This window comes from Hesperophylax consimilis, chromosome 4 (genome assembly GCF_061612785.1).
Source record: "Hesperophylax consimilis isolate HC1 chromosome 4, BYU_Hcon_1.0, whole genome shotgun sequence".
NCBI lineage: Eukaryota > Metazoa > Arthropoda > Insecta > Trichoptera > Limnephilidae > Hesperophylax > Hesperophylax consimilis.
The window spans coordinates 6,649,327-6,675,818 of record NC_142839.1 but is presented as its reverse complement, the minus strand read 5'-3'; the positions used below and the strand labels follow the sequence as shown (position 1 = coordinate 6,675,818).

At 34.5% G+C, this 26,492-nt stretch overlaps 1 protein-coding gene and 1 long non-coding RNA gene across 2 annotated transcripts; one reads left to right on the top strand and one right to left on the bottom strand.

Annotated features, from left to right (window-relative positions):
* Positions 1-1,072: 1,072 nt before the first annotated feature.
* On the bottom strand, positions 1,073-26,468 carry LOC149424108 (NFX1-type zinc finger-containing protein 1-like). The gene is made up of 19 exons (XM_089651284.1): positions 26,256-26,468; positions 26,005-26,073; positions 23,689-24,293; positions 23,070-23,341; positions 22,004-22,232; positions 20,975-21,148; positions 19,704-20,654; positions 17,832-17,987; positions 16,407-16,554; positions 15,323-15,406; positions 14,970-15,241; positions 13,486-13,629; positions 12,495-12,669; positions 8,869-9,011; positions 8,367-8,518; positions 6,118-6,295; positions 3,969-4,091; positions 2,223-2,345; positions 1,073-2,077 (listed from the first exon to the last, which is right to left on the bottom strand). Exons 1-18 carry the CDS (start codon positions 26,359-26,361, stop codon positions 2,274-2,276), a joined length of 4,053 nt encoding a protein of 1,350 aa, XP_089507410.1. The 5' UTR covers positions 26,362-26,468; the 3' UTR covers positions 1,073-2,077; positions 2,223-2,273.
* Positions 9,386-10,498, top strand: LOC149424109 (uncharacterized). Its single transcript, XR_016305773.1, has 2 exons — positions 9,386-9,940; positions 10,353-10,498. It is a non-coding gene; the product is annotated as an uncharacterized LOC149424109 (long non-coding RNA).
* Positions 26,469-26,492: the final 24 nt, after the last annotated feature.

The window sequence follows — 26,492 nt, the reverse complement described above, 5'->3', positions numbered from 1 at the left end:
TTTGTTGTACGGCCCGGTAGAAAATCTCATTTCTAAAATCTGACCCGGCTGCTGAAAAGGTTGGCCACCCATGGTTTAGATCAGGGCTTCCCTAACTGTGAGTCGCGACGCCCCGGGGCGCCGCGGCATCATTCCGGGGGCGTCGTGAGGCAATCTTTATAGCGAGAATATCGTTCCATCAGCACTGCAGCGTTAAGGGTTTTATTACCGTTTGCGACATCATACTTGTGTGAGACAGGTTTCTCTGCAGTTGCAGTAATTAAGAATAAGTACAGATCAAAAATAAATTTAGAGGCAGAGACTAGAGTGGCGATTTCGAAACTTCAACCTCGTTTTGAGAAACTATTCTCAGAAAAACAAGCACATCCTTCTCATTAATACCAAAGAAAAAAATTGCTTTTTTATCTTTTTTGTTTGCTTCCATTTTTGTTTTTATGTTGTGTTCTTTATTTTGTAATAAAAAATTGATACTATTTGGAGTTTTTCTGACAAATTTTTATTAGGTAACGTACCCATACTACATGACCCGTTCAAGGGGAGGGCTTCAAAATACTGCGCTTGGTACAAATGAGCGGCGGGGGGCTAAGATTTTTAGTCACTGGGGGGGGGGGGGGGGGGAGCGTTTCAAAAATATGGCAACTTCCCAAGGGCGTCACAGTTGAAAAAAGTTTGGGAAGCCCTGGTTTAGATCATAATTCTCACCACAACAGTAAGGAAGATATAAGGATTTCGGTGAGAGCATAATATGAGTTGTTCCCAAAAGCGAACAAATTACCCTAAAGGGTATTCGGGACTAAATGTTTGGACCCGGTGTGTCCCAATTAATCCGAATCAACTGTATAAATGTACTGCCGCTGTACGTAAAAAACACAGTGTCTTTGAGAGTTTCAAGGGAGACACTGTGTTTTTACTTACCCAGCAGTATAACATCTCTACTATATTATGTATGTATTATTAGGTAAACAAAAAACGGTCAGTTCATAGAATTTTATTAATTAATTATAAATTAAACATGATTAATAATATAATACTACATGTTATTATGACAAAATTATTTTAATTACAAGTAAATAATAATACTCTTTTCTTTGGTCATAGTTTTGATTGAGATTTCGATAGTTTAAAGTTTACACTGTACAATAATAATTTAATATAATTATACAGGAAGGAGAAAAAATAATTATATTTATTTATATGTATTTACAACAATAAAAATAACAAATTATTAGTAAACAACTCAGTATTCGGATCAATTTTCGTTTTAAAGAACCTCTGTCAAAAATGACAATCCAAAATTTTTAATACAATAGCAGAGTCATGCATTTTGCAGCAATGTTATCTAATTTAATTACATTAAATAAATTATCATATGAGGGTAAAATCAAATCCATGGTGCAACACATTGCTATTGGAGTTCTGTTATAGAATTTATATAAATGAACAGAATAATTAGAAAATAGTTAAGAGATATGACAAAAAATATTATAAAAGGGTTTTACAACATTTGTTAATAATTTTTAATGAAAAATAATAAAATATTGAATTCATTGTGTTATTATGAAACATATGTAGATTCTTAATAAAATGCATGTAGAAAATGTACAATTGTAAATGCTATTATCCGCTGCCAGGAGCTTTTGTTATCATTAAAATTACATATTGTGATTGGTCTGCCCATGGGAGTGATTGGCACTGAACTGGTTAATTATTGCGCTTTGAATTATTAATAATAATATTAATCACCATACTGAAATCCAACAGGTGTGTTACTAAAATTATTATTTAAATTTCAATAAGATGATAAAAAAAAGCTTGTAAAATAAAACGATATGAAAAAATTATTACAATAAATATTTTAATATTTATTTATCACTTTTATTACCCTAGAAAAAGAGATTGTGTTGAGAAAAATGTATTTCTCTCCAATTTCTCAAGAGATTCTCTGAGACAAGATTTCTTTACAATTCCCATGTTGAGACTTTTCAAAACTTTCCAGGAATCCCAAGGTGAAACTTTGAAATCTCCCGGGAAATCTTGAGATTTTTTGAAATCTGATGGCAATTTGTCAGCAAAAGCACTGAAAATAATTATAAATGAGAAAAATAAGAATATCAGAAGGCAATCCACATTTTGCACCTAAGATTTATAAACTTTTTAAATAAATTAAAATGTTACATATTATGAAGTTGTAATTTCTCTTTAGAACGGAAAAATAAACAAACCTTTGTTCAAGAGAGCAAACTTCAACACTGTGTGTTATTATCTCTAAGGTTTCAATGATGCTCTATCTGTTTAGAAGACGGATCCAGAAATTGGCGCAGGCCAGAGCATTCGCTGCAGATGTGCTGTAAACAAAAATTGATACACTTTTATGTGTATATCGTCCGTTGCTACGCGCGGAATACCTCTGAAAGAAGTATTCCGCGCTTCGCAAATTTGAAGTGAAAACTTTAAATTTGCAGGAGAGTAAAAAAACACATTTTTAAGCAGGAAACTGAAGAGACACTTTCATTTTCTTTTATTAACCTCTTAAGGACCACGCCCGAGTATACTTGGGCGGCTATTATGTGCCAGAATTCGGAATTCATACTAAAGAAAAATTTTAATTATTTTTTCACACTATGCACCACAACATCAATATTCAGTCCCATTTTGGGCCCGAATATGGCTTTTATATGAGGGTATATATTTTGAGTAAATAAAATTCATTGATAAAAAAAAAGTGTTTTTTTTTCCATTTTTAATTTATGATTACTGAAGGGGTTAATTATTATTAATATGTATCATTTGGAGGTACAATATAATTTTTTTCATATTTAAGGTACATATTATATGCATATTGACAATATGTAATAGGGGTAACTAACTAACTTTGGGGGCTACATGATTTTAGAAGTAAAAAATTTGAATAACTTTTTTCTAAATTCCAATGTTTTAATGTATTATTGTATGGGAAAATAAATATTGGAATTTCAAAAAAGTTATTTTTCTTTTTTACTTCAACCATTGTGTAGAATCACCACCCGTAGTTAGCGCACTTTACTCCCGGACACCCTTTATATAACACGTAGTTAACGCACTTTACTCCCGGACACCCTTTATATAACACGTAGTTAACGTACTTTACTCCCGGACACCCTTTATATAACACGTAGTTAGCGCACTTTACTCCCGGACACCCTTTATATAACAAGTAGTTAACGCACTTTACTCCCGGACACCCTTTATATAACACGTAGTTAACGCACTTTACTCCCGGACACCCTTTATATAACACGTAGTTAACGCACTTTACTCCCGGACACCCTTTATATAACACGTAGTTAACGCACTTTACTCCCGGACACCCTTTATATAACACGTAGTTAGCGCACTTTACTCCCGGACACCCTTTATATAACACGTAGTTAACGCACTTTACTCCCGGACACCCTTTATATAACACGTAGTTAACGCACTTTACTCCCGGACACCCTTTATATAACACGTAGTTAACGCACTTTACTCCCGGACACCCTTTATATAACACGTAGTTAACGCACTTTACTCCCGGACACCCTTTATATAACACGTAGATAATGCACTTTACTCCCGGACACCCTTTATATAACCTATAGTGCGCCAAGAAATAGCAGTTTTCTGACTTTGTACCCGTAGTGTGCCGGCAAAACCGTAGCGAATTTAGTAGTAAAGTAGCTCACCGCACTTGCTTCAATTTTATGGCATTTTGAACCTAAAAAAATGCTCCTAGCATACTAACATATATTTTATTCGCTTGGCAAGGAAATAATGCATCTTAATATTTATTTATTTATTTTTCTGTATCTGTAAAAAGCGTGTTGCAAAATTCTGATTTTTAAAAGACATTTTAGTTTTGTTATTCGTTTGTTATTTTTTTCAATGTTCTCTTTGTCACTGTTCTGTTTTGTCATGGGACTGTAGAAAGCATAGTAAAAGAAGTGGCTTACTTGGATGTATGCCGGACCTTCTTTATGACAATTCAGTGCGCACATGTGTTCGCATTCCAATTTCTCCATGCACGGTTCTTCACACAGCACATTCTCCAAATTCTCATGGCAAAACCTGGTGACCTAAAATGTCAAAATATCCAATGAACAGAATACAGGGATGAATAATACATAAATTGTCTTAGTTGAGTTAACCTCTTGGGCAGACAACAAACACCCTTAGAGTCTTTTTGGGAGATATATCTCCAAGCCTGACACAGCCCCATAAAATGATGCTATCTCATTTTGTATTATGGTGAGATATATGATTTAAACAGGGTTAGAAAGAGAGAACACAGCGCTTTCAGTTTGCATACAAATATTTAACACTGATGCTCCTGAAAAATTTGAAATAATTCTACAAAACAATATTTAGCATTTGAAAAATATTTGTCAAGGTTTGAAATTTTTTTAATAAATATTTTTATTTAATTATTGAAGACAATATTAGCGATTCCTAAACGAAAATTTGAAACAGAAAAAGATACGGTCACATCTAGCATTTGAAGCCCCCTTGCCGGGCACCGCTGCGGTTCAAGTCCTAGATGTGACCGTATCTTTTCCTGATTTTTCTGTTTCAAATTTTCGTTTAGGAATAGCTAATATTGTCTTCAATAATTAAATATCACAACGTGAGGTTTTACACATTAAGTTATTCCAAAAATAAAATATTATATTAAACGAAAAAATGTAAAGTGACAATAACTTTTATAATACCGTTGTCTAATTAAATACCTCTTTTTAGTTTCTTGTAAAGTGGTAATTACAGTTTCTTATAAAGTTATTACAGATTACACAATAAAAAACCACCGACAAGCGGTACCTACTAGTTACCTATGTGATAAATGCAGATCAATATAATACATGTATAATACAATATATAATAACGTAATAGGTTAGGCGACCGGTCGGTGACTGAGTTGATAAATACGTCTAGTCATATCCAGGCGTCATGTGTTCAATTTCTCTGCTGACTAAATTCTCCATCATTGTGTTAGATAAAATATGCAACTATAAAGGGTACCTTTGTCTTTGAAGCTTTTATGCACTGGTATCCCAATATAGAAGAAAAGATCATTCTTTATCAAGTCACCAGACGAAACAGGAGCTCTCGCCTGGTGTGTTACGGACGAATCAAGATCGAACGACATGTAATTTTTAAGTGGAACAATGCTAATCCGAAGGCGTCGGAATAATCTTTAGCCCGGTGAGGCAACTTCATTTATTTATTGCATCTCACTATATACAAATCATGTTTTTTCTCATAAAAATCAACTTCACTAGAACTAAGCCTGTATCGAGGTTAACAATTTACGTTTGAGTGAAGCAAACATAGAGTAATCACAAACATAAAGTAATACTACATACAAACACAAAATATTTCAAATGGAAGAAAAAATATGTATTAGATGAGTTACCAGTGTGGGACTACTTTATTTCCCCCTACATGTGGCAATACTAACGCGAATTGATCCGCTGCTATACGCAAGCGAGCATGAGAAGAGAAATCTCCATTCCTGTTTCAACATTCGATTCAACCGCCAGTACCTCCACTCTTTCTGCCACCGTCACCGCGTTCTTTAAAATTGTAATATTCGTCCTCACGAATAAACTGAATTAATTGTGCAGACACTCGTTTCAATTTCCCATCTCCTGAACACAATTTACGGTTTGGGCAGCCGCCGTAAATTACAAATAAGTACAGCCCTCATACTACATGCTGCCACACTGGTGACCTCGACGTGATCGAAATCTTAAATTTTTTTTTTTAATTCTTAAAACAATATCTTTTAAACCGCGTCACATAGCTATTATATCATGCGAATAATATCCAATCACGCCAGCGCCATCTATTCTGCTTCGAACTTTCCAGATTACCTACCGTTATAAATGTGTACCCTGTGCACTGGGAGTACAGCACAACAGCTCGAGGGATTATTTATCACCGTAAAGGAAGGGTTAATGATGGTAGTAGGATATTTTGTGTGAGGTTGTAACCCAAATTTATCTTATTGGATAAACTTTAAAAAAATATACAGTTAGTCTCATGCATTTTCTGGTCAAGTAGTACAGGTATTGTGATGTGATGGAGACAAATGAATGAACCAACCTGGTGGTGGCAGACGGGCGATTCCTCGGCGAAAATGAATGTACACTTATGCTGCAAGTGGTCCTCGTGGCACTCCATGTCGGCTTCGTGTCCACATGGCAGTGACCTCGTCACCAGCTCCACACAAGGCTGACACTCTTCGTGGCATCTGAGAGGACACCCGTGGCCACAAACACTCCTGAAAATTAATTGTGATATGTAATTACTGGTTCTATCACAAAACATTAAGTTCGGTTAAGTCAGTATTTGGTTTTAACCCGTTACTGTAATTACTTAGTAAAAAAGGAGAATAAATTATGCAAAAGTGAATGGTAGACGGCGGGAACATGCCCGGGGAAGACATGGCACGACCAAGTGAATCAAATACTCGAGTCAGGTCATGTAAAAAGACAGAATACATTACACTCAGACGATAAGTAGGTGATTTTTACAAATTAAAATGAATTTCTATTGAACTTTCCGCAATTAGCTCTTATGTTTTAGTTGCTAGCTTGAGATTAAGCTTCAATCGAATACCCAAAGATGTCACTAATGTTCCTGCACGGAACATTAAGCTTCAATCGAATACCAAAAGACGTCACTAATGTTCCTGTCATGGAATATTAAGCTTCAATCGAATACCAAAAGACGTCACTAATGTTCCTGTCATGGAATATTAAGCTTCAATCGAATACCAAAAGACGTCACTAATGTTCCTGTCATGGAATATTAAGCTTCAATCGAATACCAAAAGACGTCACTAATGTTCCTGTCATGGAATATTAAGCTTCAATCGAATACCAAAAGATGTATACCGAATGAGATGTATGTGAATACCAACTAATGTTCCTGTTATGAAATATTCTACATAATATTTTGTATAGTGTAATCTGCATATAGACGTCATTTTAAATTATTTTACATAAATTAAAAATATGTTTACATGTTTAAAATTGAATTTTTCATGTCTGTGACTATTGACATTTCCAGTACACAACATTCAGAAATATTAATATGCAATATTGCCCCAAATAAGTCAAGTAAGGGCAAATTTGGTGACTGACATACAGAATTAACGCTTTTATAAATTTTAGGATAGAAAATAAATAAATTATGAATCCTACAAATATGGGATAAGATGCAAGATACGTAACATAAATACATGTTTTCATTTTCAGAGGTATGATTTTTGGAATGAGCGCCGCGGCCGAATCCAAACCCAAACTGCGGAAATCTCTATCGCTCGAGTGGATAAATGAATTGTATGCATGACTGTATGGCAGTACATCTTCTCTGCCTACCCAACAAGTATTCGATTTACTCGGTCGTGCCATGTCTATCTCGGGCGTTTCCGACATATTCTACCATTCACTTTTGCGTCATATATTCTCCTGGAAAAATTCATCCCAGATAAACACTTCTTGTAAACCGTGCAGACCGTGAATTTCTGATTAGTAGGTAACAAAGCCAATAAAATGCTAAGATTTATAATTTGCATAGCAAAACCCTTCCACAACATAAACACTCTATATTCCCTTTACACCTCATATATTCGCCCGCACTTGGAACACTGTACACCGATCTGGACTCCTTCATAACAAGCCCATATCCAAAGAATTATTAAACACATATATTATAATAATAAACTAAACTTACACTTCTAAAATTATACCGAATCCATTGAATTTCATAATTTTAACTCCCTCCAAACACGATGTCTAATTTTTTATCAATCTTATTGTTTAAAATCCTAAATAATGGTCTGGACTCACCAGAACTTACCAATTTAATAAATCTTCATATTCCGTCTAGATCAACCCGACAATCTGATTTATTTTATTTACCCTCGTGTAGAACAAATATTCGAAAAAATTCCCCAATTCCTCTTATATGTGCACAGTATAATACAAAATTTTACAGCATCGACGTTTTTGGTAATAACCTAAAGAAATATCGATATGAAGTAATGCGTACGATCGATTATTAATATGAGAGTATGGAATGTATCGGGAGCATCTCCTATCCTCTTCCTATTTTCCTCTTCCTCTCCCCTTCCTTTAACACAAAATTAATTTTAAGTTATTAAAACTTCATTTCCAATGTACTTGAGCACAAGAAACTTCTGTGGCTTGACTTCAGTTAACTTGTATATTTATATTTATCATTGTATATTATGTAAAAGCTGTTTGTTTCTTACAAATAAATAAATAAAAAATGACCCTTCCGCCAAAAAGGAACACATGTAAATAAAAATGCAAAAACAAAGTTACCTTTGGCATTTTTCTTGACATTTAATATTTTCGTGCAATCGATTGGCAGGATGACAGAAGCTCTTACAGTCATGTCCACAGCTCATTAGAAAACCACAGATTCTCGTACAGCCACCAGCAGGCACATTTTTGAAGTCATTTTCTGCTTTAACCTGTAATTGAACACAACATGCTTTTAACAGGGAATTATTTATAAACATACTTGCATATTTTGCTGCGCACTGGAGTGAATTGTATTTGGGGTAAAGGTAAGGTAGATTCCTTGTCATGTTGCAATAATTTGAGGAGTTGCAACTTTTTAGGTTAAAATGTGCACTTAGTGTGAGAAGAACACTATGTGCTTTGTATTCAGGGTAAAGGTAAGGTAGATTCCTCGTCATGTTGCAATAATTTGAGGAGTTGCAACTTTTTAGGTTAAAATGTGGTCTCTAGTATAAGAAGTACACTTTGATGTATGTGTGGTACTACGGGAAGTATTGCAATAATATGAGAAGGTGCTAACCAGCGTAATCGTCTCCGGGTGAAGCTCACAGCGGAGAGTCAGTTTTGGTCCGATGGAGTCAAGTTGAGTCAATGTTTTATTTACAGAATTCCACAATGAACTTTTTCGCTTTAGAATATTCATGTTGCCAATTATATAAAATCCTGTAAATGAAATGAGGGTTATCATAAAGAAATTGAGAAAATAATTTATTGTTTACATACAGAATAGTCTCTGTAATCCGAACCGTTGCTGTAAATATAATGGCGGACGCGTGGGGGCACCGAGTGCGGCAAAGCTGATTTTTGCATTTTGCTAGGGGAAGCAATGGACGAAATGTCTCGGGAGCTGAGGTAATCCTAATTCATTCCATTTCCGCTCTGCGTGCACTATCCGCATTCATTTCATCATTCTCATTCAGTCACAATTGAGTTACGTATGTGAGAGGTCGCTAAATGCCGCACAGGGCAAGGCGCACGTCCGCTCATATATTTTCAATTAAAATTATCATTAGATTTTATGATACTTAAGAGTGGGTTATAGGGCATAATGGTGATTTGCTGGAAAACAGCTCCCTAAAACGGCTTAATACTACCTTTCGTATGTCATTCTCAGACTTCATATTTTTTTATACCAATTAATGGACTATTATTTTTCAGTCTGCCTATTTTTTTTTGTAGTTGTTGTAGGCATTCGACTATAAAAAATAAAAACATTGATACACCATACAACCCACTTTTAAAACTTGGATGTATGATTATGGCGTCAATAACGGCTTTACACTATATTTTTAATTTAAAATATGTATATAATACACACATCTGTAGAAGTACGGCCTCTTATTATCGTTATGCTATCTGTGGATATTAACAATTAAATAAATACTTCATCTTGCACCAAATTTTCAACGCATTTCACAGTTTTTTACTTATTCCGGGATGGAAGCCCCCGGTGATGGCGGTGGAGCTATAGGCTCCCTGTTTTACGGCGTATATATTTCGAAAATGCCATCAAAATGTTTCATTAATGGGTCTAAAAGTAGAATACTGACTCACTTAAAGAATTGCAATAATCTTATGAAGCTACGAAAACAGTAAGTACTCACAAATACTCTTTTTTCATATAAATTTGACGTATTGTATATTTTCAAGTGTCAAATTCTTTGAAACGTGTAAAATCCAACATTCTATATGCGTTAAATGCGTTCCTTTTCCTAACGGTTAGCACTAACGTCATGTTGTTTACTGGCGGCATCTTTATGCAAGTGTGTGTGAGAGAATTCATTGTCTTTACGCGCTCTGACTAAGTGGGAGATTGGACGTTTTTTCATAGGGCACGTTTGGTAATTGAACCAAAAATTACCATCTCACGCCGGATCATTTTTAGTTCATATCACCTTTCCGCGTATAAACACGTAACCATTCACACATTGTCAAATCAAAGATATTCTATCTATGTGTTGTGTTGTACAGTTTCAAATAATTATATTATTTTTCTCTTTGTAGATCAACACATGATTTATCCATAGCAGCCGGAAAAAATACTCCAAACAAGGTATGCTTCAAGTAACGAATAAATGAAAAAAGATTATTGTTTAGTTGTACTAAATAACACAGTATAATTTAACAAATATATAAATAAAAAAATAAAATTTCTTTTATTTCTCGAGGTCAATTTATTAATGATGTTATTAATATGTATAGATATTCTATCAAATATAAAATTAAGAAATTCACCAAATAAATCCACCTTCGATTTTCTCTAAAACGAAAGCTCAAATAAAAAAAGTCATAACCCAAAATTGTCAATAAATGAAAGGTTATTCACAAGTTATCCATTTATAGGACAACTTTTTTTAAACGATACGCCCTTAATGGTTTTATTTATGTATTCTATATTCATTTTGATGAACAGAAAAAAACTTTTTTTTTCTTAGCTTTTTTGAAATTTTCGATTTTCCAGCGGGTTTTTTTCTGACCGGTGTCCATTTAAAAAAAATGATATAAAATTATTGTTTTCATTACAAAACGACAGGTTGGTAAGGAAAATGTACTTTTATTTATTTGCGTTACAGGGGAATAACTGCTTTGATAATGTTATAGAGAAACTGACCAGGACGCGATTTTCGTAAATTTACTCAACATGTGCGAACTTCGGGCGGTTGGTTCGATTACACCTCTGTGCGTTACCTCAGAATGATTACAACCCAAGGGCTTATAACTTGGAAACATAAAGAAATATAAACCTTAATGTTGCAGGTCTCAAAACTATCCGTTTTTAGCTTATGACCTATAAAGGGTTTTACCGTTTATACCACGAGTTTCCGAACACCGTGTAAAACAAACTATATGTATCGGAAATGTTCCTCAACACTAATGACAACAGCAAGTGAATGATGAAACATTTATAAAAAATGTCAAATTAAATGCTTTACCAAAATAGTAGGTTATGCAAATAAGTCATACCTTTTTACTAAGTTGTTTGTTTTACTTAATATTTCACATTCATATTATACGATCATTGCTTTGCGACAAACGCACATGTGATGTTATGTTTTAACATGTTCATTAATGTACAACTACCGCCCTCTAGTGACAAAAAAATGAAGACATTTTGACAGTTTGCGAAATTTCGCTATCATATAACAAGCGCTTAAGTATTCAATATATATACAAATCATTTTAAAATGATTTATTACCGGTTAAATTGTGAGGGGGCAAAATAGAATCATATAAATAAGTCGTCTAAATGTGGCTAAAACCACAGTTTGAAAATGGTCTTGAAAGCCGAAACAGCTGTAATAACAAAAACCAAAAAATTCTTGCAGAACTTAATAATTATATTATTAAATTTGATTTTAATTAAATTTAAAAAAAAAATTAAATGGAGTTCAACGAATTAAACACAAAAACAATAAACAAATAATATCACTTTGGCATAGTAACATTTTGATTTTAGTATATTAGACTAGCGCATGAAAAATCATATTGATAATAGTTACCAACTTTATCGCTAAAAAGCACAGACCAAGAATAAGCCTAAGAAATTTAAACAAAAGATATACACATTTCAAATATAGAATTAAAATAATTATTATCTGGTAAAAAAAAATATATTACAGGTTCTTTTGATGCTTATCTGAATTCTTGACACATACAGTTCCAATTTTTAAAATGACACATAATTCAAAACAAATTTGAGTTCAGAACTAGAGTTACAATCATCAAATACTGTAGAATAGGATATAATACTTCCAACTTCTGACATTTCTCATACATTCTGATGGCAGTATGCTACCCTAGCGCCTCCTACAGGCACGAGTTGTGAGGATAGTTTACTGTCATACATTGTAATAGATTTTATGCCGCGCTACACTAGTGCCTCAAGCGGTCAGAATTATTAGCAAATACAAGTAAATATTGCCAATATTTTACTGGACATTTTATAAATATTCTAGGATATTTGCAATCATAACACCCACAACCGAAAATAGAATGTTTGATGAGAAACACGTTGAAAAAAAGGTTGGATTTTTTATGTCGCACCCAGTGTGGCACGTACCCGGTTGTATGACTCACAAAGGTGCGCCGAGAGTAAGGTTAAGAATGTAATGAATTAATTTATAAAATGTTTTTGCTACTTATTACCTTCTCTTGCTCTGGATAAAGCTACGCAGACTCTGTTGTCGGTGGCTAGGAATCCAATATGACCCTTTGGATTGCTCCTGACTAGAGACAAAAGGATGATTCTGTTCTCTTTCCCTTGGAAACCATCCAAATTACAAATCTTCACAGCCTCTAGTTCGGGCAACTCAGCTCTCAGCTAAAATACATTCATAACAGATGTTAACCACATAACAATGGGAGGTCCTCTCTCCTCCCCTGGATGCCCATTACTTTAAAAAAAATCCATGCTGCAAACACACCGAAATGCACACGTAAAAAGTGTATTTTACTGGAAATGGCTACAATAATATATTATATTATATGTTATGCTCGATTTTGTACTATCTGCATAACCATTTTGCAATGGTAACTAATATCTGAGTGTTACTGGAAAGGACAAAAGGAGTATTAAGAGACACGATCGCTTCGCAGTGTATGGGGGAACCTGGTGCCCCCCTTCGGGTGACGTGTGATATTTACCTTCAGGTACATAAAGGTTAAGAAAGAACAGATATTAGTGATGAAACATAAATATTGTGTTTTTATATTCATAATTTTGTAACTCTCTTTTACATGAAGTCCATAAATAAATAACATACCTTGCTTTTTCAACTGACAATTTACACCGTGTTGCATGCATACCGCGAATATTTGGAGGGGTGGTTATTCATGATAATTTAAGGAAAAAAAGTTTCAAATAAAGCAATACTAATTGCAAAAAAAAAAATGTTATAAAAATTGTCCAATGTAATCGTAGCTTCACTTTTTCGAGTAATTCACGTATTCAGTTAATGAAATGGCCACCAAGATGGCCACCATCAGATTTCAAATCTTAAATAGAACAGAATCTTAAATTGGATAGTAATTCAAAAAAATTTTTACAAATTCTTTTACTAAGTTTTTCCCTCCCAAAGTTTGGCAGTATGAGCATGTAACACGGTATATAAAATTTTTTATTTGTGTTTATATATACCGAACACATATGAAGCGTTTGCTCGGTGTAAGTAGACAGAATGGTAATCTCTTCGGGGGCATAGCCTTGATGGACAAAGTAGTTGGCCAACCTGAGAATGAATCTAGCTTCGTGGTCGTTCATATGACTGGTTGAATGTCTTCTCTGGGGAAATCAAAGAATTATAACATTTTAATTAAAATGGGCACCAATTTTAGCACATACGAAATATTCATTCACAAGTTAAACAAATATAGTTAAGTTAATAAACATCAGTTAACTTTATGTTTTAATCTATTTATATTAGTTTACTTCTCCTCTTTTTTTTCTTTTCTCTGTATAAATAAAAAATCTCTATTTATTGCTCCTATTGAATTCGTCTTAGGTCTATTGAATGGAATAAAATTTTTGCCATTGTTGTGATTATTTTTGGTTTATTACAAAGTGTTGCGCTTCGTCCTTCTTCACCCAACATTTCAAACAGCGTTACTGTATCCATCATAAGGGCAGAAGTGTGTTTATGTATGTAGAAGTGGTACCGTGTTGCAGACGTCAATTGTCTTAATGTGGTTTTCTGAATTTAGTTTTGGTGTAATCGTCTAGTACCAGATACTAAGAAATATTAAGCTTAGCCCCGTCGTCCCTATTAATACATTTTTTCCCATTATTTCTGGCTTTCACCCTTCAAGGGTGTTCTTGGCCATCATTTAAAATTATTGAGAAATGAAAGGTGAATTTAAATATTAATTTTATTTAAATAGGCAAATTTCAAAATTATAATGAAAATTGGAGTCGAGTTCAGACTTAGAAGAGATGAGATGATGAATGGAGGGGAGGCAATTTTAGATAAGGCTTGATAGAAGAGAGGATATTTGTTTAGAGAGGGACAACCAAAAAATATGTGATCTAAAGTTCCCACTTCTAGACCACAGAATGTACAATCTGGGGAGTCAACGACGTGAATTTTAAAAAGGTGGGAAGGAACGGAACAATGTCCGATCCTCATTCGAATGAGTGAAGAAATTTCTTTTTTGGAAAAATGAGGGAATTGCTGAAACCACGGTTTTGATGGAATAGTCCTTTGTATTGAGGCATAGCAGGCTCCCTTGGATTGACTAGCAATGTGCCAATACTCTTATAGATTTAACGACAGGACCAAGTTTAATAGTTCTCTGCGTTCGTTATGAGACGGCTAAACAATACGCAGAAAACTACATTAGGAAGATTGACGCTTGCAACACGTTATCACTTCTACATACATAAACACACCACCACAATCTACACGTCTGCCCTGATGATGGACACTGTAACGCTGTCCAAGATGTTGGCTAAATAAGGAGGAAACGCAACACGGCATAACGACACAACAATTAATAACGATTACATATTCCTTGTATTTAATGGAAACAAATACTATAGAAATAAAACAAAGATTGGTCAACCAGGAAGAACATAAAATCTTAACGACCAACTCACAAATTTTTTGCTGATGTTATAATATTTACCTTTTTTTCTGGTATTTTGTGGTTGATGAAAAATAGGCTCTTAAGAACACCCTTAATGTCAGGATATTCTTCCACATTGGAATGGTTTTTCAGATTTTTATATATGGCCGGAGTAATTAGCCGGGCTATCTCTGGCCTCATGCGGTGCTGCACTCCCAACTGGTGACAATGAGTACCATTGAGGAGCATTCGCTCAAACAGCGACACGTCCAGATTATATTCCTTTCCCATTTTATGCGTGGCAGTCATGGGCCGCAGTTGCTGATGATCACCTGTAACACGCTGGTGTTTAGAGTTGAACAGCTAAAGTGAGGTTAGGTTAGGAGAAAATGTAAATGTATATAGGATAATACCTATCATGATGAGGTGCTGACAGTCCTTGGTGAGAGACACCACGACGTGGGACTCCATCACTTCCGCTGCTTCCTCCACAATCACTTTAAACAAACAAACAAGACTGTTAGTGACAACTCTATATGTATTTGTAAAATAAATAACATTCACACCACTTTGCCACACGGGGAAGAAAGACAGGATGGATTGTCATACACCCTATTTTGGCACACTTTTTGCTACATTCATACATACTCTCCTGTTATTTCAACACAACCCAACTCAAGAATTTGATTTCACTTCACTGTGCCATTATATCTTATTGAAGTGCCCACGACTTCTTCCACCCACTATTAGTTTATTGTTTGTCATATATCCTCCAAACTACTTTCTCTAATAATAATCTTATTAATAGGAAATGAAATAAAAAGAATTTGGCATTCTCAGACTATAAAAATATTACCATTCGTTATTTCGGCTACTGGCATTATACCTAGCTCTCTAATTAAAAATTTAGGCGTATTAGATCTATCAAAAAATTTATATATAAAGATGCAAAAGTCGGTCATTTTGAATACATGTAGGATAACAAAAGATTTTTTAAATATTTATGTTGAGGGATCAGTAGGATTTATAGGCCCTGTTAGAAGTTCTACCGAGCCGAACCCTCTGATATGAAAATATCTGGAGACGGTGAATTTTTTTTTCCCATTTGATATCTGGTGATTTGACGTGTTGTTGTTCTTGTATTGTTTTGTATTTATTTTACTTATATAATGCACTTACATAGTGTTGATTGACTAGCTGATCATTTGTGGAAAAGTGAGTGGAAGGGTTAAGTTTTTCCTTTGGGGAAGACTTAACCCGGACAACTAAATCGGAAGTTTAAAAAAAAAATTCTTACATGGGCCCAATTTGTTCTCAATTTTACTCCTCAGTAAAAAAATAATTAAAAATAACCTAAACTCATTTGTTGCTTTAAGGATCACCATTAATAACTACATAATATGTGTATTACAAAGGGATTTTGTATCATCTCTTTCAGTTAGAGACAATATTTGATCAAGGAAAAAAATAATAATTAGATTCGGAAAATATAATTACCGATGGGCGAGCGTAGGGCCCTCAGGAGGGAGTGGAGACGAGCTGCGCTGGTGGTGGTCATACCAATAACGTGCTTATCTTTTAATATATTCAGGTCTATTGCCTGACATAACTCGTCATACACAATTTTCTCGGTTTGGTTGATTTTCTGAAAAAACATTTTTTGATAAAGGTTACGAATTCCGCTTCACGGTAAATATGGAATGTTTACTTTGAATTAATACTTGAATTTAGTTATATTATTACTAAAAGTTACTATAAATGTTGGGGAACCTTTAATGACGCCTGCTCGCGTCCCCTTTAGAGTTATATCCCAGTTTTCAAGTAGTTTGTGGGCTACGCTAGGTTTGTATAGACTGGTTTGTGATTTAATTCTAATACGATATTATGAATATAATCCAACTCTTGATATGAACATAGTCGCCGTCGGCTGCGGGCGCCGCATACTAATTGACATATCGCGTAAGTGACTTAATAAACGAAATTAAAATTAAAAGTGCGTATTTTTCCGTCTCCCCTGACATAATAAATCATGTTTTGAATTAATAAAGCTAAATCCATTTATTTGAAAGTGAAATATTGCGTATTAAGAGTGAAGCGGAATAAGAGAAAAATAATCTTTTTTTTTTTGGATAATCAAATCATTATTAACCCTCCCGCACCAGACTAATTTCGGTCATGGCAATACCAATTTTTCTCATGTGATTTTATAATTTGTAAAAATTTAACTCTATAAATAAAAATGTAAATGTTTGTTTGTTCGAGATCTTAAATCTGAATGTTCTTCACCAATTGCTTGCACAGCATTGCATTCGAGTAAGCGTGTGTTTTTATATACTTATATAATACAGATGTCACCTGTGGCAGGTAAAAACATGCCTTTTGTGAAAAACAGTGCCATCTGTGGGACGTAAAAATAATACGCGCTATTGTTTCTCTATCTGCACAGACAGACTGAGCCACAGCAACGCGTGGCGGGGTACAGCTAGTAATAAATAAATACTGTTGCAATATGGGCTGTTTAATGCAACAAACGCTCAACCCACAATTGAGTCGAAATTGCTTCCATACATATATGAAATCAGCTCTTCTTCAACTATAAATGCAAAAAACACCCAACCCCATACTAAAATTTAAAATGATTTCGCAGATCAAAGTTTGTTGTTCCATTTAAGTATTTTCATGGCATTAATATTGCAACACAAGCCCATTGTTGCTCACTGCATTATGAAATTTACTCCAAAATAACAAAAGCATTACATACCCCTTTTTTTCTTCTATTTATGGACATTTTTCAAGAATATTTAGTATAAATGTGCAATTATAACATTTGAACTTAATTCTGTTACTATTTCTTAAATAAAAACATAAAAATAATGTAAATTATAAAGTTGTTAGCTCATATAAAAAAGGCACAAAACTTACTATTGCCTGAGCAAATTGTTGCACGAGATCAGCTTTCACAAGTTCCAACCATTCCCAATAAAGAGACCAGCGCTCTTCGGGACCATAGGATTGGGCTTCTTTCTCAGCCCAAAAGTCAACTTTTGTATAATTATTGTTGCCTCTTGATAGTCGCATCTTTAAACAAATGATGTCATATTTAAAAAAATATATTAGTTGAAATATTACACGTTTACAGTCAGGGGCAGATTACACCATTTGGGGGCTTAATATCAGCATTGATTCATAGTGGATTGAGGTGTTATGTAACTAAAATTATAACCTTTAATAGTCTTTCTATTTTTTTTTATTTTTATTTCTGCGCACATGCTGGAAAAATTTTGTAGATTCCTTTGGAATTCAACAATCATCTTGAAATCCGTTACCGTTAACTGGGCCCTAAATTAATTATCCTTGTTACATCAGCTGTTAAGTACGTTTATCAGGGGCGGTTCTTCCCTTAGGTCAATTGGTGTTTGACCCCCCAAAATTATAAGACAACAATAATAATAAATTATGTGCATCAAAACAAATGGTCTTATTCTTAATTTGTTTGAAATGTACCGCGAAATAGCAAAAGCTGCGAGCGGCGAGTGACAAGCAGTGACATCTATTGTCTCTAATAGAAGCTTTCATTCAAAAGGCCACACGATTCGCTGGGTTAATTTAAAGAATGTCCCCGGCTTTGGCATCTTCTGTCCCTATGCACACCATAGAATAAATGAGATGGCACTATGTCTTTCGTATAAGTAAAAATTAGGTACTGAAGAAAGCTTAGGGACGCTTAGATCATGGCTGTGAGGGAGACAGCACGTTGAATATTATATGTTTTAAAGAGATGGTAAACATATGCCGGTTTTTCATTTTACACGCTTGTTGTGTGTGGAACAATGGTTGTTTTTCAATTGGATAATTTGGGAAAGGTTTGGAATAATTCTTTATGTTGTTATCGATGTAGAATGAAGCTGAAGAATGAAACAAAACAAAAAACTTAAGAGATCATTGTCAAATCGAATCGCAAGTCTTAATTTAAATGGAATTGATAAACATCTCATCGCTACCACCATACTCATAGCTTCACAACCAGTATCTTTGAATACTGCGGACGGGCGTTTCAAACTCTTATTTTTTTTAACTTTAAGTTGTCTTTAAAATAATTTGCTATAAGTACATGGATTGTGAAGTTATTTACAATTTACTATATTAGCATGTATTTTGAGTCGCGGACTCATGACATACCTACCTACAAATTGATACATATCTCTAAATAGTATAAAATAAAGCCGCTATACGCATCTGTTTGTTTGTGCACTTAGTGCTTCTAAACCATGCAACTAATTTTGATAGGGTTTTCAGTATCATTTAGAGAATTTCTTCAGGAAGGTTTATATATATTATACATGCATATTATATTTATAGAAAGTAGAGAAAAGTCGATGTTTTGTAAATAAGTTGTAAAAAAATTATTTTCGGATATCTTACTTTTCTTACATTGCTTATGCTGGCTAAGCCTTATGAGATACACCAAAATAATTTACTATGGAATTGTATATCTTAAAAAGGCCCACAGAAAAGTCTGCCATGGTATATGTTTATCTCCTAAGGATAACGCCCAGCAACGCCGGATAGACGTCAACTAGTAGATAATAATATATGGGCATTTTTCACAATATCAAATAAAGATTAGTCACACATATTTTTCAAATCACCTACCACGCCTGGATCCCTAGATTCTCCTCTGATGTTTATCATGGTACATATTAGATTTTAAAATGGAGAAACAGTGCAAAAAGGAGTGTTTTCACATTATATGATTCACTTTTGTAAATTACTGATATGTGATGTTGTTAATACCTTTAAATATTCTAGGTCCCATCGGCAGGCAGCTATTTCACTCTGGACATCAGGATTCGGTGATGATTCATTCAATTTAGACTTTTGTAAAACTCTAATTTCAAAACGTAGCTTTTCATGCGAAAACTGCATTTTTGATATATCACATGAAGTAAAATGATATGTACCGTTGCTAGACGTCGGAGAGTGGAAGTAAGAGTCGTCACTATCGTTTAACTCATCCTCAATTGGTCGGGGAAGATAATTATTGAAGTCGAAGGAAAGTCTCTCATCTATCCCGCAGTCGGACAATAAAAGCCAGTTTAGAAGTTTTGGTCTTTTGCCATTACCAAATTTACTTAAAAATGATTCCAGATGAACAGGCGAACTCCACGTGCGAGCTATATTAACTTGATATGGAAATTTGAAACATATCTTATTTTGCTCCAGATCAAATACGTGGTCTATGGACTGGAAAGAATCAAGAATCTTCAGGAACGTTTCTATGTGACGAGAATTATCCCACAAGCTCTTCTTGATTTGACTCTTCTCTACAGATGGTTTCCGTAAGCATTTCAAATTATATTCTTCGAGATTCTCATTCTTAGATTGACCTCCCACCCTCACCAGCTTGTTTGTAACATTCAGCAAGCCTTCGAGGAACTGGTCCAGGGCGTGGTTAGTATAGCAAACAACTAGAATGGGTTTAAAATCATTCCTGTTCAAATAGCAGTTCTGCAAGATAGTGGAAGCGATCTTGAGCCCGATGTGAGTTTTCCCAGTTCCCGGAGGGCCTTGGATTATGACAAACTCTCTGAATAAGGCCTTTATGTAAGCTTGGTACTGGGTCTGGTCCAATCCACTCTCCTCTGACCAGGACAAGCTCATACTACTGTCTAGTTTCACTTTATTGCCTTTGAAAACTTCATATTCTGAGAAATTTCTCAAATATTGTGGTGGAACCTCAGAATCCTAAAACAAAAATAGAACAATATATTTTTATTTTTTTTATAACAAAGTATTTTATTTAAATGTAGAGCAATATTTATTTAAAAAAAATAAGAAATTGTGGCAGTTCCTAGATTCAACTAATTTCTGTGCTGGTATCACCAAGCCACCGCGCCCACGGCCTGCTCATCATTTGCAGAACCGAGCTCAGTACATTTGATTCTTACCGCCACTCCAGTAAACATCCTCCATTCAGTATCATAGAATTGCGCCCTTCTGAAAGCATTTACGTAATACCGCATGGCGGTTGACAGGGTGATAATAATTTAGGAATCACTGCATACCTTCACATGAACTATATAATCGGCAAAGGGGAAATTGTTGGGTAGCGAGCGGCTCCGCAGGGCTCTCAGCACGTGGTGGTACGGGGCGAAGTATGTCTCACTTTCCACCAATAAGTACGTCTCACTGAACATTTCATCACTGATTGGTTTCCCGGTTACTTCTACTACGGAAATCTGAATAAAAAACACCAGAAAATAAATATTTTATAAAACTCTATTAACCCTCCCACGACCATTGGGGTAACCGAATAACCCCACATTACATTAACATTACAATTACATTAACATTACAATTACATTAACATTACAATTACATTAACATTACAATTACATTAACCCCCCATAGGAGGCCCAAAGGAGAATAAATTACCTCATTGCCTATGTCATCTATGAGGATGCTGTGTGGAGGGTCTTTTTAAGGAAAGGAAGGAGAGGAAGTTCTGGGAGGGAAAAGGTACGAGGGGTGAGTAGGAATCAAGGACCCCTGTATCCAAGAGTGAAGGACGTATAAATCTATTCCATCCGCTGCGTGTCAAGGCGATTGGTCGAGAGACCAGTTGGATAGGTCAAAGGTTCTCTCCAAACCAGCCTCTACCGATCTGGCAAGCCACGCAGCTAATGGGCAGGCACACCCTGAACACACCTCACCCGATGAATCCGGATACGCCTGCTTAACTTAGAGAACCACTTGGAGTGATCTATGGCAGAGGTGTTGGTTATCCAATAAATGGTTTCCGGGGCGGCGGTACCCATACCCTCATCCCAAATTGAAAATATGTGTTTTCATAATAGCTTAAAACCTTTTATATTAGTAATAATGTGGTACATAGAATTTGATTATTAGGTAACATATATTATTAAAAAAAACGAGAATATCCTTTGCATACCCTACTTTAATAAAATTTAAAGTCAATCAGTTTCTGTCCCCCTTCAGAGCAATATTATCTTAATGAAAAATATACACAATAAACCCGAGACGAGTCTTGCGGTAATATAATATATAGTAAAATTACATTAAATAAATCTCACCTTGCCATTTTTAAAATTCTCCGCATCGTGAACAAGGCAAAACAGAACGGTTGCAAAATGATCGCAAGTGAGACAGAGGAGCGAGCCGTACATGAAACGTTTGGTTTTATCTTCTTCATCGTCTGAAGTAAACGCCACATCCTTGGCGATGTAATCTCCGTACCACAACTTCACCACCAACACCCCATCCTCGATAGCGTAGTTCAGTAGTTTGGCATTTTTGTAAATTCTGCAAGAATGCATTTTACGCAGTTAACAAGTTATCCAGAAATTTATAATTACATAGATTATAGATTTTTTTTAATGATTTCCATGTTAACCACTCAGAACATTAGAACGTCAAAAGACGTAAATATGATAATAGCGGTCAAGACATTAGAACGTCTTTTCGGGTAAACGCGCGAGATTTTACAAAAATTGATTTATTTCCATCACTAGTATACGGATTGCCGTGATTTAAAAAACAGAGTATCGATAATGAATAACGCTACGCGTCTGTATTTAAGAATATCTATGGAACGTAAAGGTGTATTATCTAAGCTGATTGAAACTGTCAAGATGTTCGTTAATAATTTATTGCGTTTCTAAATAATTTATTAAAAATATTTTAGTTTGGACGGTTAATATTTTGAGGTGACTAATACTTTTTAAATATATTTCTTCAATATATAAAGTGTTATTCCTTTATGCTACTCAGAAAAAAGTACATTTTTCAAGGCTTTGAAATAATGGTAAGCGATTTTTACATATTTTTGATGTTTTCATAAAATGTATATTTAGAAACGCAAATATTTACGTATAACAACACAATGCGATAGTGGATTTCATAATCTTTCCAAAACATTTTTTAGAATGAGGCTACGTTTCCCAAAACGTGAGTTATGAAGATTTTAGTAAAACTCGTAAATAACACAAAAATTATCACGTTCTCACAGTTCTCAAAGGGACACATAATAAATAAAATTCTATGTCTGAGAGGTTAATATGACAATGACTTAAAAAAGACGTTACCATACAAGTGATCCACCATTTAATCACATTGTAAATGTATGAACAAATTGTTTACCTGGCTCCGCTGTATTGATTCTTGATTCGGGAGCAATTATATTCTGCCACCGTATCCCGCAAAGGAGCCAAGAAGTCTTCCCTCATGAGATGGAACTGCACCTCCAAGTAATCCTCCACACTCTCGTATGCCCCTTCCACAATGTTCGGGCGCAGAAAAGCCCTCTTGTAGAAGAGATCATCTTTCTTTGGCAGAATAACAATATCTCTGAAGTTCTTTAGATATGGAACATCTTCATCGTCAGCAGGCGTACCAGAGAAGCATTTCAATAGCTAAAAAAATACATTCTGATGATTTATCTGCGTAAAAACTTAGTACAATAATGACGACCCCTATTATCTAAATAAATATTATATTTGGGGCATTATGCCGTGTTGCGCAACCTAATTCTGTAGCCAACATTTCAGACAGCGTTACAGTGTCCATCATCAGGGCAGATGTGTAATTGCACATGCTCTTCTTCTAGTCCTCATACTCACATACAACTCTGTTATACAGACTCTTGGCATAACCTGACTCAAGTATGTATTTAATTCAATAGATCTTGCTGAGACACCTCTGCCTTTTTCAAACATCCCTTTCGTCCCGTACTTGTATTATGTACGTATAAAATACTTACCGATCTGTGATATTCTTCCTCTACAGAAGTGATATATTTTCCTTGAATTTGAGTGAATATGTACACGAGTTCTGTGGAAATTATTGGTTCTCTACAGTTAAGAAGTTCAAAAAGTTTTTTGAATGCGTGAATCCCTGCGTCTGGACACACATCGATAACAGATTCCATAAACTTTAATAGCTCCTGGTAAAATCTTATCCAAGAGGTATGAATAGAATCAGATGGTGTATTTGTGATATACTTTTCAAGAGCTCCCATAAAATTGGATCTGCATACAATTTTAAATAGTTTAGATTTGGCCGCTTCAAACGGCGCAGTGCTCAATACGAACAAGCACCTGACAAATAAGTATACATTGGTATCACTGTTCAGGTAATCCTCCAACTGCTCACTTTGACAACTCAAAGAGACGATCAACCTTTCTGGACTCATTTCACAGAGTTCGGCAGGTTCCAGCGATGATTGTGTACTTTTTTTGTATGTGGAAGTTTTTTGTACTTGTTTTTTAGTTGGTTTTTGTCGTACAGCTGGCATTCTGTTCTGAGGATCATTGTTGTAATATTTCCAGTTGTCAACAGGGACAGGCTGAACACTCTGTGGAACTCCTGAAAAGAATTTGAACAAAAATTGACATTAAACAAGCTAGTTTAGGAAAGGTAAAGTTTACGAAAAGGAATCAGAGCTACAGGAAAGTATTGAGAATTATACAGTACATAAATGTATTTTGTTTTGTGTGATCTAATTACGGTAATCAACTGCTTTGTATGAATGCATTGATAGAAAATTCGTTTTTCTTTTATTTGATTTTCAACGTATTTATTTATTTATTTGAGGAACATAAACAGTCTTAGTAATACAATATACATAAGAGGATAACAAAAAAACAGACCAATTATTATTGTTCACAGATATATATTCAGAAACATAAAACTAACCTGTAAACGATAAACCTATAATACGCCTACCATAAACAGCAATAAATAAAAGTGATTATAACTATACTTAAATAGACTTGGGTTGGAACGGGAAAGGGGAGGAGAGGGATAAGGAAAAGTTGCCACGCAAGTAATATTAAAATATTAGGTACAATCAATTTAACAGTCGTTAATAAGAGTTAGAATGTGATACAATGAAATTCTGTAGTGATAGTAACTAGCAGTGAATATGTCAGCACGAGTGTCTATATTTGCAAATTTATTTTTATAGTAGTTACATGTCCTTTGCATAAATTCATTTTGGTTGGAATTGGTATTGCATCTATCAATGTAGAAAAGGGTATTTTGTCTGCTGTATCGAATTGGCGCATGGAAATTTATTTTGTTCAGCAACTCCGGGCAGTCAACTTTTGAGTTAATAATTTTATACAACAGCATCTGATCAGCGACAATCCTCCTGTTGAGTAGTTTCGTGATTCGAAAATGTTTCTCGATTTCGTCGTAAGAGTTGTATATGTTAAATGATTTAAAATTGAGGAATTTGAGAAATCGTTCTTGAACTCTTTCTAACCTGTTAACATAAACAATATAGCGCGGGTTCCAAACCGGTGAACAGTACTCCAGGTGAGGACGAACATGTGAATTGTAGAGAGTTAGATATGTCTTAGGACGGATTGTTTCAGAGAATTTGAACAATTCTTCAAATTTCAAAGTTAATTTCCCAGTTCTGTGAAAGATTTTTTCAAGTTCTGTTTTTATTTCAGTGTTGTCATGCAACTAGCCTGTGATGATATAATAACAGAACTTGAATAGGACTTTCACAGTACCCGGAAATGAACGTTGAAATTTGAAGAATTGTTCAAATTCTCCGAAACAAGTGTTCTCAGTACAAAACCTAGACTTTTTGATGCTTTGGTGACAATGTTATCAACGTGTTTATCAAATGTAAGTTTAGAGTCCAAGAAAACCCCGAAACTAGTTAAAGAAGAAAATAATTTCATCCAAAAACTGGAGGAAAATGCCTGCTGATGGAAATTTATGTTTTAACACCCGTATGCAGATTAGTTACAGATGTGTACACTTAATGACCAGTTAGGTCCTTACGAAAATGGAAAGTGAGAAGACCCTTATGGAAATGGTCATTAGGCGCACAAGAGATGTTGATGTCTGGGCAGACCTTTACTTGCAAAAAGGTATTTTTAGAACTTTTACCAAACCTTACGTATATATAATTGAAATGTTCAATGAATGTCACGTAAAATAAAAATTATCCCGTATTTACTTTATTTATACAAAATAAAAAATAAATAAAAATAAAATAAAATAATGAATATTATTTATCTAAACAGTTAATGTTTTTTAATTTAAACTTATCACTAACCATTTGTTGGCCGATTTTCAAGTAGCCACAAAGTCCGTGGAAATGGGTTCAATCGTTGGTTTATTTCGACTGAAAAGAAAAACAAGAATTTTAAATAACTTCTGGTTTGCCGGCTGAGATTCTTGTTATTTGTCAGGGTTTATATGGTGGACTTTTATTATGCACTTCTAATTGGAATGCACTATACTATGAAATGGGTACTGATTTCATCAGAATATAAATTGTCACAATTATATTTCTAGTATACCTACATCGTCTTAGCAGACAGCCGAAACTCCAATGCAGGAATGAGAAACCTAAAATTTGCTGAAATAGGGCCTCGACAGCTAATGTTATTCCAATAATAAAGAAAAACATTTCTAAATAATTGTAAAACTAATCTTTTACTTCCATTATAATTGTTATAAGTTAAAGATGAGTCAATGTGAGTCACCGATGACGAAAAACTTTATTGAACTTTTAAGTTTGACTTAAAGAACACTGACAGC